At 39.9% G+C, this 14,131-nt stretch overlaps 1 protein-coding gene across 12 annotated transcripts in view; it reads right to left on the reverse strand.

The window, feature by feature from the left end:
• Positions 1-14,131, reverse strand: part of camk2d1 (calcium/calmodulin-dependent protein kinase (CaM kinase) II delta 1) — a 225,957-nt gene that overhangs the window by 127,797 nt on the left and 84,029 nt on the right. For all 12 annotated transcript variants that reach the window (XM_033609759.2, XM_033609763.2, XM_033609755.2 and 9 more), the window contains exon 3: positions 372-431. In XM_033609759.2, the coding sequence (XP_033465650.1) occupies positions 372-431 (60 nt within the window). The remainder of the gene's footprint in view (positions 1-371; positions 432-14,131) is intronic.

Consider the following 14,131-nt stretch of genomic DNA (forward strand, 5'->3'; position numbering starts at 1 on the left):
GAGTTGGTATGACATTGCAGTGTGTGTGTGTGTGTGTGTGTGTGTGTGTGTGTGTGTGTGTGCGCACATGTAAACAGAATGTGTTCTTGATATGGTTGATGATCAATGGGCCATTGTGTAAAAGAAGAAATGGATTGAGGAAAACCCCCACTGACTTGCTTGGGAATATGGTATGTTGTTGAAAGCACCTTGAGGAATATGTGAATCCAGTGCACACCATATTTAATGGTTGTTCTATACACATGAAACCATCTTCAGGGCTGATCTTTGTATGTGTTGAAACACACAAATGAATATTAAACAGAACTCTCCTTGTGACATCATGAGATGCAGGACAGAAAGAGATACAGTCATGTAATGGAAATAGTTACCAATGTTGGGATGCTTGAGCAGGCGGCAGATCCTGGCCTCTCGCTCCAACTTCTGGTGATCTGTGGAGACAAAAAGACCACATGTCTTTCACATGATCCATCCCAAATTCTTCAGAATTCTTTAAAGAGACCACACATAGCAAACAGCATCCACATCTGCCTCCACTGTATACCTGGTAACAAATGTGCAGTTAAACTAACAGTCATAAATCATTACTGTAGCAAAGGGACAAATTCAAGGAAAACTCCAGCATGTCTTCAGCATTACTACTAATACAGCATGTGTTAGCAAGTCAAACCTGTATGGCACGGCTGCAATATAAGCCAATTCCCTGTCTTTTAAAGCTTGTATGCTTTCTGCTTCCTGTCCATCCAGCTATGGTTGTTAATAAGGCATATTATGTAACATTGACCGTGCTTGCATTTCTCTGAGACTGTAGCTCAGAGCTACAGTAGGTAGTTCTCAAGGTGGGACCTCTCAGGAACACCTCAAATCATTCCCATTCCGAATCAGTTGTGTGTGTACTAAATTAGCAAGGAACTCACATGTCCCTGCATGTTTGAAACTAAATCTCAAGTGGTTTTCAATGGGACTTTGATGTTACTTTAGTATTAAAGCTTTTCACTACATTATCACATTTGATATAACCCTTGAAAATATTAAGGTTACAGTGCCACCTCTCAGTGAAAAGTTTTTTAGAAGTATTTATTAACAAAATAATGCAGCAGATGTATTTTTCAAACATCACTTAGACTCTATAATAACACCAAAAACAAGATGCAATGGAGTACAAACTTGTCAGCAGCTCAGACATTTAAGAAGCATCACTGCGGTCATCTCCAATTCAGCTGATTAGCTATTCATATGAAGAGTCTTTGAGGATGCTGAATTAATGGGGACTAAGTAACCCAAAAGGCTGTTGAATATTTAATAAACAGCTCATGTTTGTATAGAACTGTATTACTCAGCATTGTAAATCAGAAGTGGACTTGACACCGCCATATTTAAGACGTTTTTCCTATGTAGACTTAGGTAAGGTGTAAGATGGAGCTCAGGTGTGCACTACATGCACTACAATATAGTGGACAATACTGCCTTCAAATGATATCTTGATACTGCACGGGATTTGTGTTATAATGATGCTCATGAAGATCTGATAAAACACAAAATGCATGTTACAGTCATTAGACCTACTCATAACCAGGCCATTTTTAAATATCTCTTAAGTCTCTCCCTTGTTAATGGAACTAACATGGAGGGATGTAAATACTAGAGGTGGGAATATGATATTATCACAATACTTAAAGCTATAGTGCGTAACTTCTACAGGTCCGTAAATGTCCGTTTCACCCAAGCCACTACTAGAGGAGATGACACAATGCTGATTAAGCCGATCGGCTCCTGTAACATTTCGCGGTATTTTTCAATATATATCATTTTTAGTATGCGTGTCGACCGGCGACATTCCTGCGCTGGCACACAGGAAATGCTTCCTCACAACAAGAAGGGAGGGGGAGGAAGAGCGGAGAGTGTCATAGCAAGAGATAGAGCTCAGGTAGAAAGAGAAAGCAACAGGGGGAGAAGTGGCCGAGACACGGTTCAGAAGTGGATCCTACCACAAAGGCAAGTGTTACTCTGTGTACAGTGTGTGGCGACTGGCAAGTGTTACTCTGTGTACATGGTGTGTGGTGAGTGTTACTCTGTGTACATGGAAGTGCCGCCGGCTTATTAGTTGTAATAACGCATTATCCACTGGGAGGCGACAGGAGATGACAATGATAGGATATTATTGTGATTTCAAATATGTTGCACTATGCTGAGTATTGTGAATAAATATATTGCAGTACATTGCAATTTATTACCTTGTTAAACAATAAATATCTTGTCTTTGGACTGAATTCAACTGCATATAGGTTCAAAGGGAATTGCAAATCATTGCATTCTCTTTTTATTTATATTTTCCATGGTGTCCCAACTTTTTTGGAATCAGGGTTGTACAGTATGTCATAGACCGGGTCAGTTCATTAAAGTCTGTAGTGCTGCAATGTATCTACCAGAGGGAGCTGTGCAAATGGTGGGTGCAAACAGAAAGAAAGAGAAAGAGAAGGGAGGGTAGGAAGGGGGGGAAAGAGTGTGTGTTTAAGTGGGGTTGGAGGGTTGGAACAGAGGCTACTTCAATAATTAAACTTCCCTTCACTGCTTTTATTTTCTTCTGTTTGAAACTGTGTCTGTTAAAACAGGTGTAGCACCTGCTGCAGAGTTCTCCACTGTAAAATATAGCGTAGACTATTTCTAAACTACAATAAGATTATCATAGTCAGTAAACTGTAACTGTAACTGGAATTACATGTTCATATTAGTGCATAATCTGCACCAAGTACAAAATGGTCAAATGACTTGGTAATTCCTAAACTGGATTCTAGCAACAGACCAATCAAAATGCTGCTATGTGAATGCCATATTTGGTTCTCCAATAAGCAACAAGCGTAATCCCAAGCACCAATGGGACAAGCTTCTGCTCCCTTGTAATCCCACCTTGGTTCCAACCAGATGTGATCACCCCATCTCCAATAAAGCCTCAGTTTACAAGTCTCTAATCCTACTCAGACCAATGGGATGTGCTTTTACAGGGGCTGTAATCCTCATGGTCACTGGGTGAACGTTGACTTCTCTCCCTTCTCCACAGCATCCTCTCCATCCCCTGCATGGCACGCTGCTAATCTCTGACATAACAGGATTTACAGCATGAGTGGTGCTCGCTCACCATCTCCAGCCTCACTGCGACCAAAGGAAACCGGTCTCTTCCTCACCATGCTCCCTGTCATTTCCTTTCTTAAGTTCATTCTCCTCACTGTCAGTCTGCTGCATGTGTTTATGATTCAGAGCTTCATATCAGAGAATTAAATGTAACTTTTAATATCAGAAATAACAATGTGCTGTTTCACTGTTACAATAAATCTGAAGCAAGTAATCTGGGTTGAAAGTCAACAGATTTGCCTTGAGTTTTACTTTTATACTTTTATTTGTATATATCATTACATTTGCAAGAGAGATGCATTGATCACACATCAGTATCGACATTTGCCATGTTAACTGTCATCTGCCTATTAGCAAATAAGATGACATTCATCATTGGTAGTAGCTGATGTTTTCCTGTTGTGTCATGTTAATTTTGCACAGGCTAACAAACAGAACTAAAGACTAATGGCATTCCATTGTCCTAGGGACAATAGAAAACTTGTCTGGTACAAACGGAGATATTCTCGGGACGCTGTCAGGAATAATGAATGGGGATGTCCTGGTCAAGTTTTTTTTTTTTTTGTCCCTGAGCCTGATCCGAGTCATTTAATATTGTGTATCTGCCTATACTGAGTCCTGATCCAATACTTCTATTCTCTTAGATAATATAACTGCACAGTGCACACTCTGAGTAGATTAAAGTTACTAAAATCAATCCATGTATATGCTTGACAACTGAAAAGCTGTGCAACGCATTCAGAAACCAGAATTAGCACGCTGTGGCTGTATGCTTCTGTGCACCAGTCAAGTTCCTCTTACAGTTTACACCCATGTCTGTGAAAACATGGATGCTTAGCACACATCTTCCCCCCGACAGCACAGAAGATCTATATAACCAGCACAGTTTCAAGATGGACACCCAAGATTAGAACCACCAATTCACTATCTGATCAAATATTTCCTCTTTTGTTACTGAAATACGACATGATGTGATGTGATGGCCAGAAAAGTGTTTCAGGCATAACATTACAATGTCACAGTAAAGTTGACATTTGATCTGTATTATATAAAATGTAACCACTTCATTATTTTATATTATAAGACATTTGTTTGAAGCTTTGTCAAAATTAGCACCTTTAGCCTTATACCACCAAATTTTCATCAGTTTATTCTTCAGTCCCAGTGGACATTTGTGTAAAATTTAAAGAAATTCCCTGTAGGTGCTCTTGAGATATCATGTTCACAAGAATGAGACAGATGCAGGGTAACATTTACTTTACCCTTTGACATCCAAAATCCAATTAGTTCACTGTTGAGTCCAAGTGAACATTTGTGCCAAATTTGAAGAAATTCCCTCATGGTGTTCTTGAGATATTGCAGTCTCAAAAATGAGTCAGACAAGGTCACAATGACTTTGACCTTTGAACACCAAAATCTAATCAGTTCATCATTGAGTCCAAGTAAACATTTGTTAGCCTGAGTGTCAGACTGAAGCTCTCAGAACCTTCAGTCTGACATCGCCTCCATTGAAGGCGATTTACAAGGGGGAGGGAATTTGATTTTTCCCTAACCAATCAGTAGAGATCAACGACTCACCGAGAATCTGATGTCATTAGTATCCATGCCGCGGGGGTGCCGAAAACAAGTGAGCATTGCCCGTTTAAAATGTCTCCGTCGTCGTGCACGCCCAGCTGCATCGCCGTTAAATCCAGTTTAGCAGCTTCCTTAATTTGATCCTCCATTAATGCGAGTAGTGGCGAAATACCTTGATAGCATTGTTAATGTGGTCTGTAGGATCTGTAGCGGTCGCCATTGCTGCTATCCTCACCAGTTACCCACCGGCGTACAGCTTGACATCAGCGTGGCGCTGATTGGCTAATCGCTAGACCCGCCCCCACCCCCGGCGTTCATTGGTCCGTCCATCGTTTGGACGAGATAAATCGCAAATTCATTGCAGTATGCCAGACCAGAGATGCAAGTCTACTCAGTTGAGTGGGTGGGGTCTATGGTCTGGAACCAGGCTAAACATTTGTGCCAAATTTGAAGATATTTTCTCAAGGTATTTTTGAGATATCATGCTCACAAGAATGAGACAGATAAACCAAAATCATAATACCTCAGGCAAGACTATTGCCGGCGCGGAGGCATATAAAACATTGGTATTGGTAAAGGTCAAATTGTTATTCTAAACATCAATATCGGCCCACAATTACACAATTGGTGCATCATTAATTGTTAACAAAAAGTAATTTATTTTATGGAAAGAAATTAAATATAAATGCAACTTGGCTTCCAATAAGTTTCATTCAAGCAGCATGAAGCCAATCCAGGCACCAGATCAATGGACTGTGCTACAGAAGCATGGTAACTTTTGTCACACTTAGCCTCCACAGTGGGTAAGACAGGTGACTGGGTGTTGAAGCAAAAAGAATTAGATGCAAGCAGTCCTGAGTAAGCTCAAGTGGATGTATGTGCTGAATATAGAGGGTTCAGGCTTCAGGTGCATGTTTTTCTATTGATTATGTTCAACTTTGTTGCTTTTTTTCTGTATCAAATGATAGCAAGCTATTAAGCTTCATTTAGAACTGAAGTGTATCAGTCAAGTAGCAAGCTGCCTGCTGAAATAGGTCTCGGACCGAAACTTGGACTTCAGGTTCCTACTACTTATTTGACTCAGGCTTATGTTGTTCTCTGTTTTCAGTTACTGTGGTTCCTCTAGTACTGCAACCTAGGGGTTGACAGATAATCAGCCTGGCCAATTATCGGGGCCGATATTATGAATTTTTAGGGTTATCTGTATCTGTGATTTTTTTTCCACCGATACACCGATATACAGTTTTGTTTTCCTTAGCTGGGCTGTTTTGCACCTGGCGTGCTTCTCACTGCCTGCACGTACCACTCTAGGCTCTTAAAAGCAAACTCAAGACCTACCTTTTTAGCCTGGCTTTTAATTGAGCTCTCCTTTATTTTATTTTATTACTATTATAAATATTAATTATTCTGCCCTCCCTGAACGTTGGTGTTTAGTTTGGCAGATAGATAACAGTTCTTTAAATGAGCGACAAAGATTTCCAGGTCTGGTCTGAAGTTTATTGTCTCCCACATAAAGGCACTATGAAACTACATGAAACACACAAAAGGATAAAATTAAGTCAGGTTTTAAATCACAAAGATATCCAATACATTATTCGTCATAGTTTACAACCATCAGTAACTCAAAATATAGCTGGCATTAGTGCCACAAATGTGGAAAAATAATTAGCGCATGGTCCACTAGCATAATGCTAACATATAATGGAAATCTTCATAGACGCGCTAACAGAAATTAGCATCGGTGCCGCAACGGCATTACAATGACAAACAATAAAGTGCAAGTGAGCAACTCTACATAACATATGCAAATAAACTTAGAGCAATACATTTGTACTTACAGACATATGTTTCCTGTGCTCCGTTAAACTTTAACCGTGTCATTGTGCACAACTGCAAGTCTGCATATTCTTCTTCTAAAACTACTGAAAAGGTAAAACGACTAGCGGTGTGGTGGAGCCAATTTTTTTTTCTTATTTTTTTTTTTTTTTTAAACTTTTAAAAGTGTTGTGGGCAGCTCCCTGCACTTTTCATTTTCATCTCCTGTTCATTGTTGTACCCATTTACTGCTCAGTGTTGTACTTATTACAGTACTTTAAACCTCAGGGAGTACTTTTATATTTTTCCATTCTTTTGTTTACTTGTCAAAGTTTTTTCAAAGTGCTGCTGGCAGCTCCCTGCACTGTTTCATTGTTAAAGTTCTCAGAAAAAATATATGCTTAATTGCATTTGAATGTAGTGTTTTGTCAGTGTTTAATTTTTTTAATTCTGTGTCAACTATGATTTTTACAGCAGACATATCGGTTGTAAATATCAGCTATCGGTATCTCTGTTTCACAATAATCTGTATCAGCATCAGCTCTGAAAAAACCATATCGGTCGATCCCTACTGCAACCTAACCCAAACTATTTTTTCATGGCTCATTTTTTTTTAAATGATAAGCCAAAATCCTTTGCCTTCAGTGGTCACATTTTTGGGGTTGGAGACAAACCACGTTGGGACATTCGGAAAGAAGGCAAAAAAGAAAGCAAACTTACATTTGAAAAACAGGGATTCTGTTTTTTAACCAATATTTGATCTCAGCTGTCAAACATCAGGCAAAAACTAAGCTGTAGGCTAAATAATAGTGTCTCCCCACAGGCCACTCCAACTCACCATAGCACAAAAAGCAAAGAAGTACCTTGATGCTCCTTTCAACCCCTTGATGTTTCTCAATAATAAATTCAAGTCCTTGGTGTGATTCACATTGGAGCTGGCCCATTTCTAAAACCCAGATGAGCTCAACAACATCGCCATCAGGACTATGGAAACAAGGACAGCAGCTATTTTCAATGCAGCCAACTGATCAAATGAACTGCCTCCACAGCACTGTGAAGCAGCACATCTGGGTCCACTTCCAGTTCCTGCAGGTTCAATTACTCAAAAAATAACACCTCAATGTGCCCTCACATAACATTACTCATCTCAGAGCAAACAAATCATCAGGCTATCCTAACATTACCTCATTTCAAACTAGAGGAAGAGTAAAGACTCCTTGTTTCCAAAATACTGACCTCTGAACACTCTTTAAGTATGAGGAAAGGTCTACCACTCTTCATCATTTTCACCTGATGTTATTAAAGTAATAGGTGAGAAATGGAGTTTGGTGCCAGGAGACTGAGAGAGTGAATGTGATACATAAAAAAAAGACAGAAAAACAGGGGAATAGAAAATGCCCCTGCTGTGCAACACTGGTTACACGCACATCCTAATGCTTCTTCTTTTGTTATTCCCCCTGGCAACATCTTCACTCCCAGTTTCTGGATCTCACCTTTAAATGCTCATTCCAGGTGATTGAGCACATCTTTCTCAGGTGATGCCAGCATGCACAGCAGAGAGTCAACAGGAATGCAGAAAAAGTGGGAAAAGGACGGAGAGAAGACAGAGTATGTGACAAACAGTTCTGGCAAATGCTCAGTGTTACTGTTAGATTTAAGTGCTGTTTACAGAGAGGACCATAATATAACAATACTAAGGATGTCAGTTTGGGTTCATTTCGATTTCAAAAGGCATTACCCATTAACCGGTTATTTGTTAATTTTTAAGAATAAAGATGTGAAATATAAGAGGCCTTTCATTTTTAGTCTGATGCTCCTTTGACTCTGTGGGCGCAAGTGCTGCATTTCAAAGCGCTCCCTATTCAGATGTAGTGAAATCTTAATGTTTTGTGATGTCAATGTTTTGCCTTTTATTTCATTTTCTGTTGGCTTTGCTGACAGCCAGACAGCCAGCCATAGTAACATATGTAAACATAACCCCTGCCCAACTGGCAGCGCTGCTCATTCTGCGATTGCAGTTGTAACACTGTCACAGTGGTGGAACGTAATGCTGTTGAAATACTGTGCTCACCCTCCGGTCTCCCCCTAGGTCAATGCTCTAAGTAAGCGGCTTCATTTTGAGCCCCAAAATCCTTATAGCATTGTTTACTATATGAGCACCACTAGCCGTGCAGACACTGCCAACAGTGGTAACATAGTCAACAATGCTTAGTGGGCTTTACGGCTCACAATTACGCTGCTTACTCAACAGGCTAGCTGGGGAACACGAGAGGGTGGGCACAATGTTTCCACAGCAACGCTGTTGGGTCAAGATGTTGTTATTAGCAGTAATGACTGAATGAGCGGTGTTGCTAATGCTAGTTAGCTCCCACCAGACCCCAGTGGTGCGCTAAAGAGTAGCGAAGCTAACCTTCAAACTGACAAGTGTAACCGGTCAAATAGTCTCTGCAATTAACCAATTAATGATTACTGCTGACATCCCTAAATAGGACATTTTCTGACAAATATTCCTTTTCTGCCCACCCAATGATTAATGAGGTACTCCAAGGCACCATCCTTGGTCCTATACGGTTACATGCTTAAATCAAAACACTTTGGTCACATCTTCAGGCAGTACAACGCTAAGAGCTAAAATGAGTAGTTGACAACAAAAAAGTACTTTGATTAATCAACTGCAAAAATGTCCAAATTGCTCTGGTGTTGTTCAGGAAATAGGGAGAAATGTCCAAACAATTAATTGAGAAAATAATTCAATATAAGAAAAGAAGTATCATCGATCACAGCAAACTATCAATTCTTCATGACTAAGAGATGGATGGACCAAAATATCCAGCAGTTGAATGTTGAAATTAATATATCTACTATTGCACACACTCCTGTTGTCAGAACAGTTCAACATTACTTGGGTTCCTTATGAAGCCACATATGTTAATTTGCAAGAATTTAGGATTTCATTTTGATTCATGTCTTTGTTTTAACAGTCAAATCATAAAAAATTACAAGTATGGCCTCTAAACTGTGTAAGAGCTAAACAAATCATGTTAGAATGGCTAATTCTGTAAATACTCTTTTTGAATTACTGCACATACAGAGTTCTGCTGTCCACCTATTAGCATTTGTTTTTGATGTGCTATACAAATAAAGATTATAATGCTGGAATAACATTTTTGATATGTGTTAATAACTTATCTGGACTATGTAGCGCTGGGTTTTAGGGGTAATCATAAGTCACAGAGGCTCACGCAGGAGCTGAGCAATGCATCATGTGCACTGAACAAACTGATGGTTGATCGAACTCTTTGTCCGTAGATTTTAGACAGACAAGAAAAAAAAAATCCTGTAGAGGTTTCCTAACATACACCCTTGAGAAGTATGTCCCAGACCTGGGAAGCAAGCTGAGAAAAATAAAATGACTGTCTTAAAGAACTAGAAATACCGCCACGCAGTTATATGCCTTCACGCAACGGTCAAGTTTCTCTTTTAGTTTACATCCATGTCTGTGAAAACATGGATGCCTCACATACACACATCTTCCCCCTGGCAACACAGATGGTCTATACAATCAGCACAGTTTCAAGGTGGACACCCATGATTAGTGTCACCAATTCAGTATCTGACCAAATGCCCCCCCTTCAGTTTATTATTCAGTCCAAGTGGACATTTATGTCAAATTCAAAAGAAATTCCCTTAAGATATTCTACAGATATCACATTCACAAGAATGAGACGAATGGGTTCACATAGACCTTGACCTTTTGACCCTTGACTAGTAAAATCTAATCAGTTCATTGCAAAGTACAAAGGAACATTTGTGCCAAATTTCAAGAAATTCCCTCAAGCTGTTCTTGAGATATCACATTCATGCAATGAGGGCAAAGTGACCTTGACCTTTGACCACCAAAATCAGTTTATTATCGAGTCCCAGTGGACATTTGTGCCACATTTGAAGAAATTCCCTTGAGGCATTCTTGAGATATCCCGTTCACAAGGATGGAATGAACGGATATATGTACGGACGGACAGACGACCCAAAAACATAATGCTTCCAGCCATGACTATCAAGGAGACTTGGGGAAAAATTCAGACTTGGGGATATAATAAGGGGTTCTTGGAGGTGGAGAACCCAAAAAGCTGTTTTCCATAAACTCCATCTATAATTGTTATCCTTGAGTAGAAAACCTAGATATGCTGCAGACAGATACAGCTATCGGTCCACTGATCCTTTTTCTTCTGAGACTGAAAGGGAGCCCGAACTCACATCATCAGACAAACCTGAGTTATTGGCTCGTGAATAAGATAATAACTTGAGGGGTGTAAACAAGCTTGCGCTGACAGTGGTCCAATCCTCACTGTGCAGCCCCACACAGTCTGTCTCACAGTTCTATTTTATGGTCGAGCTGACAATGATCATTAGCAATCATAATCATCGCAGCCTTATTCTCTGGTGGAGCTGCAGTTGCAAAGGATACTCTGGTGTAGGTGTAATTGGAGGGCCTGTAATGAGAGGGCCCTGTCAAAATGCAATTAGCTGTGGTTATCTAAGATTCTTTATGTACAGTCGGGTCCATAATTATTTGGACAATGATACAGTTGTCATCATTTTGGCTCTGTACACCACCACAGTGGGTTTTAAATGAAACAATGAATACCTGCTTAAAGTGCAGACTCTCAGCTTTCATTTAAGGCTTTTTTCAAAAATGTAGTATGAACCGTGTAGGAATTACAACCATTTCTTCACACAGTCCCCCAACTTTAAGGGCTCATAAGTATTTGGACAAATTAACATAATCATCAATTAAACAGTCAGTTTTAATACTTGGTTGCAAATCCTTTGCAGTCAATGACTGCCTGAAGTGTTGGACACATAGACATCACCAGATGCTGGGCTTCTTCCCTGGTGATGCTCTGCCAGCCCTTTACTGCAGCCATCTGCACTTCCTGCTTGTGTTTTGGGTGTTTTGCCCTCAGTTTTGGCTTCAGCAAGAGAAACGCATGCTCAATTGGATTCAGGTCAGATGATATGACTTGACCATCACAGAACATTCCTTTTCTTTGTCTTAAAAATGTCTTTGGTCGCTTTTGCAGTATGCTTCAGGTCAATGTCCAACTGCACTGTGAAGCATCGTCCAATGAGTTTTGAAGCATTTGGTTGAATCTGAGCAGAAAATGTAGCCCCAAACACTTCAGCTTTCATCCTGCTGCTCTTGTCAGCAGTCACATCATCAATAAATACAAGAGAACCAGTTCCACTGGCAGCCATACATGGCCATGACATAACAGTACCTCCACCATGCTTCACTGATGAGGTGGTGTGCTTTGGATCATGAGCAGTTCCTTCCCTTCTTCCTTCTCTTCTCTTCCCATCATTCTGGTAGTTGATCTTTGTTTTATCTGTCCATAATATGCTGTTCCACAACTGTACAGGCTTTTTAGATGGTTTTTGACAAACTCTAATATGGCCTTCCATTTTCAAGGCTAACCAATGGTTTGTATCTTGTGATAAACCCTCTGTATTTATTCTAGTGAAGTCTTCTCTTGCTGACAAGAGCAGCAGGATGAAAGCTGAAGTGTTTGGGGCACCATTATCTGCTCAGATTCAACCAAATGCTTCAAAACTCATTAGACGATGCTTCACAGTGCAGTTGGACATTGACCTGAAGCATATTGCAAAAGCAACCAAAAACATTTTTAAGACAAAGAAAAGGAATGTTCTGTGATGGTCAAGTTATATCATCTGATCTGAATCCAATTGAGCATGCGTTTCTCTTGCTGAAGCCAAAACTGAGGGCAAAACACCCAAAACACAAGCAGGAAGTGCAGATGGCTGCAGTAAAGGGCTGGCAGAGCATCACCAGGGAAGAAGCCCAGCATCTGGTGATGCCTATGTGTCCAACACTTCAGGCAGTCATTGACTGCAAAGGATTTGCAACCAAGTATTAAAACTGACTGTTTAATTGATGATTATGTTAATTTGTCCAAATACTTATGAGCCCTTAAAGTTGGGGGACTGTGTGAAGAAATGGTTGTAATTCCTTCACGGTTCATACTACATTTTTGAAAAAAGTCTTAAATGAAAGCTGAGAGTCTGCACTTTAAGCAGGTATTCATTGTTTCATTAAAAACCCATTGTGGTGGTGTACAGAGCCAAAATGACGACAACTGTATCATTGTCCAAATAATTATGGACCTGACTGTATGTGTGTGCCTCCATGTGTATGCTATCTGTGCATACACTGATGGAGAGGGGGAAGGGGGAAGTCAGGCTGAGGTCAAAAGGAGACAATACATTTACAAGATTCTTCAACTGTATGATCATAACATGGGCAGAGGCTGTCTGTGTGTGACACAGAGCTGTGTCCTGCATTCAGCTGGAGCCACATTGAGTCACTGCTGCCTTGATCCTAACTGAAGGCTTTGAGTCAGTGATTTGGTTTGTATGATATCTACTGTATCTGTTCATTCACCTCATCTGTTTCTTTTCACTTATTCTGGTGTCAGTGTGTTGGTATCTGACTGCTAGCATTAAGCAGACCTCGCTTGCATCCCTCAACTTGATATAGAAGTTCATCAACGAGCACCAGGCGGCTAAAACCAAAGATGGGCAAACTTTTCAACTGTAAAATATCAGTAAAGTCTTTAGATAATAATTTTACAAAGCACCCATACAGCAATAGAAGCAACCTATCCTGCATAACTTAAAAATGTCTTGTTACAGATGAAAACTTGAATTACAGCCCCCTGGTTATATAGTATCTCACAAAAGCGAGTACACCCCTCACATTTCAGCAACCATTTTATTATATCTTCTCAAAGGACAATACTACTACTACTACTACTACTACTAAACTTGGATATACTTTGGAGAAGTCAGTGTACAGTTTGTATAGCAGTATAGATTTTCTATCCACTGAATATTGCACACAGCCACTATTGTCTAAATAGCTGTAGCTGGAGTACACCTCACAGTGAACATGTCCAAATTGTGCCTAAAGTGTCAATATTTTGTGAGTGTGGCACACAGAATATTTAAATATAATTGCCACTTAATTAAATGTGTTATCTTATAACTAACTTAACTAGTTTTGCATGTTTTTAGACACCCCCCATTAAATTTAAAATTATTTGTGATCATTTCCGTTTTGAGTAATTAAGGCACAAGACCACCTGTAGATAGGCTACATAAGCTGCGTTAACGCTGCGTTCTTCAGTCGGCAGTTATCACCATCAACTGTGCAGTAAAGCCGATGAAGTCCAGTTAATTTAATCCGTCTTTATTTACCATTCTTCAGGTGGGTAAATCATTTTTCTTTCTAACATTCACGTATTTGTCAGTCATGTGTTTTCTGTTTAGTGTGCTGTTTTGTCTTGTAGAGATGTGAATTTTAATGTATTACTGGCGGTTTGACACGGGGCACCTGTCAGGACATGTGGGAGGAGGTTGGATGTGGCCTTACTCCAGTGTTGAATTTACGTATGTCCGATTTAATTTTTGAGTGTTCGGTAGTTTATTTTTCCTGTATTTAATCGTAACGGTTTTGTAATCTTTTTAGCTAGCAGTTGTCAGTTTGTTTTATAAACGGTTCGGACACGGAAAACAGCTGATTAGCAGTGCT

This window comes from Epinephelus lanceolatus, chromosome 22, assembly GCF_041903045.1.
Source record: "Epinephelus lanceolatus isolate andai-2023 chromosome 22, ASM4190304v1, whole genome shotgun sequence".
NCBI classification, from domain to species: domain Eukaryota; kingdom Metazoa; phylum Chordata; class Actinopteri; order Perciformes; family Serranidae; genus Epinephelus; species Epinephelus lanceolatus.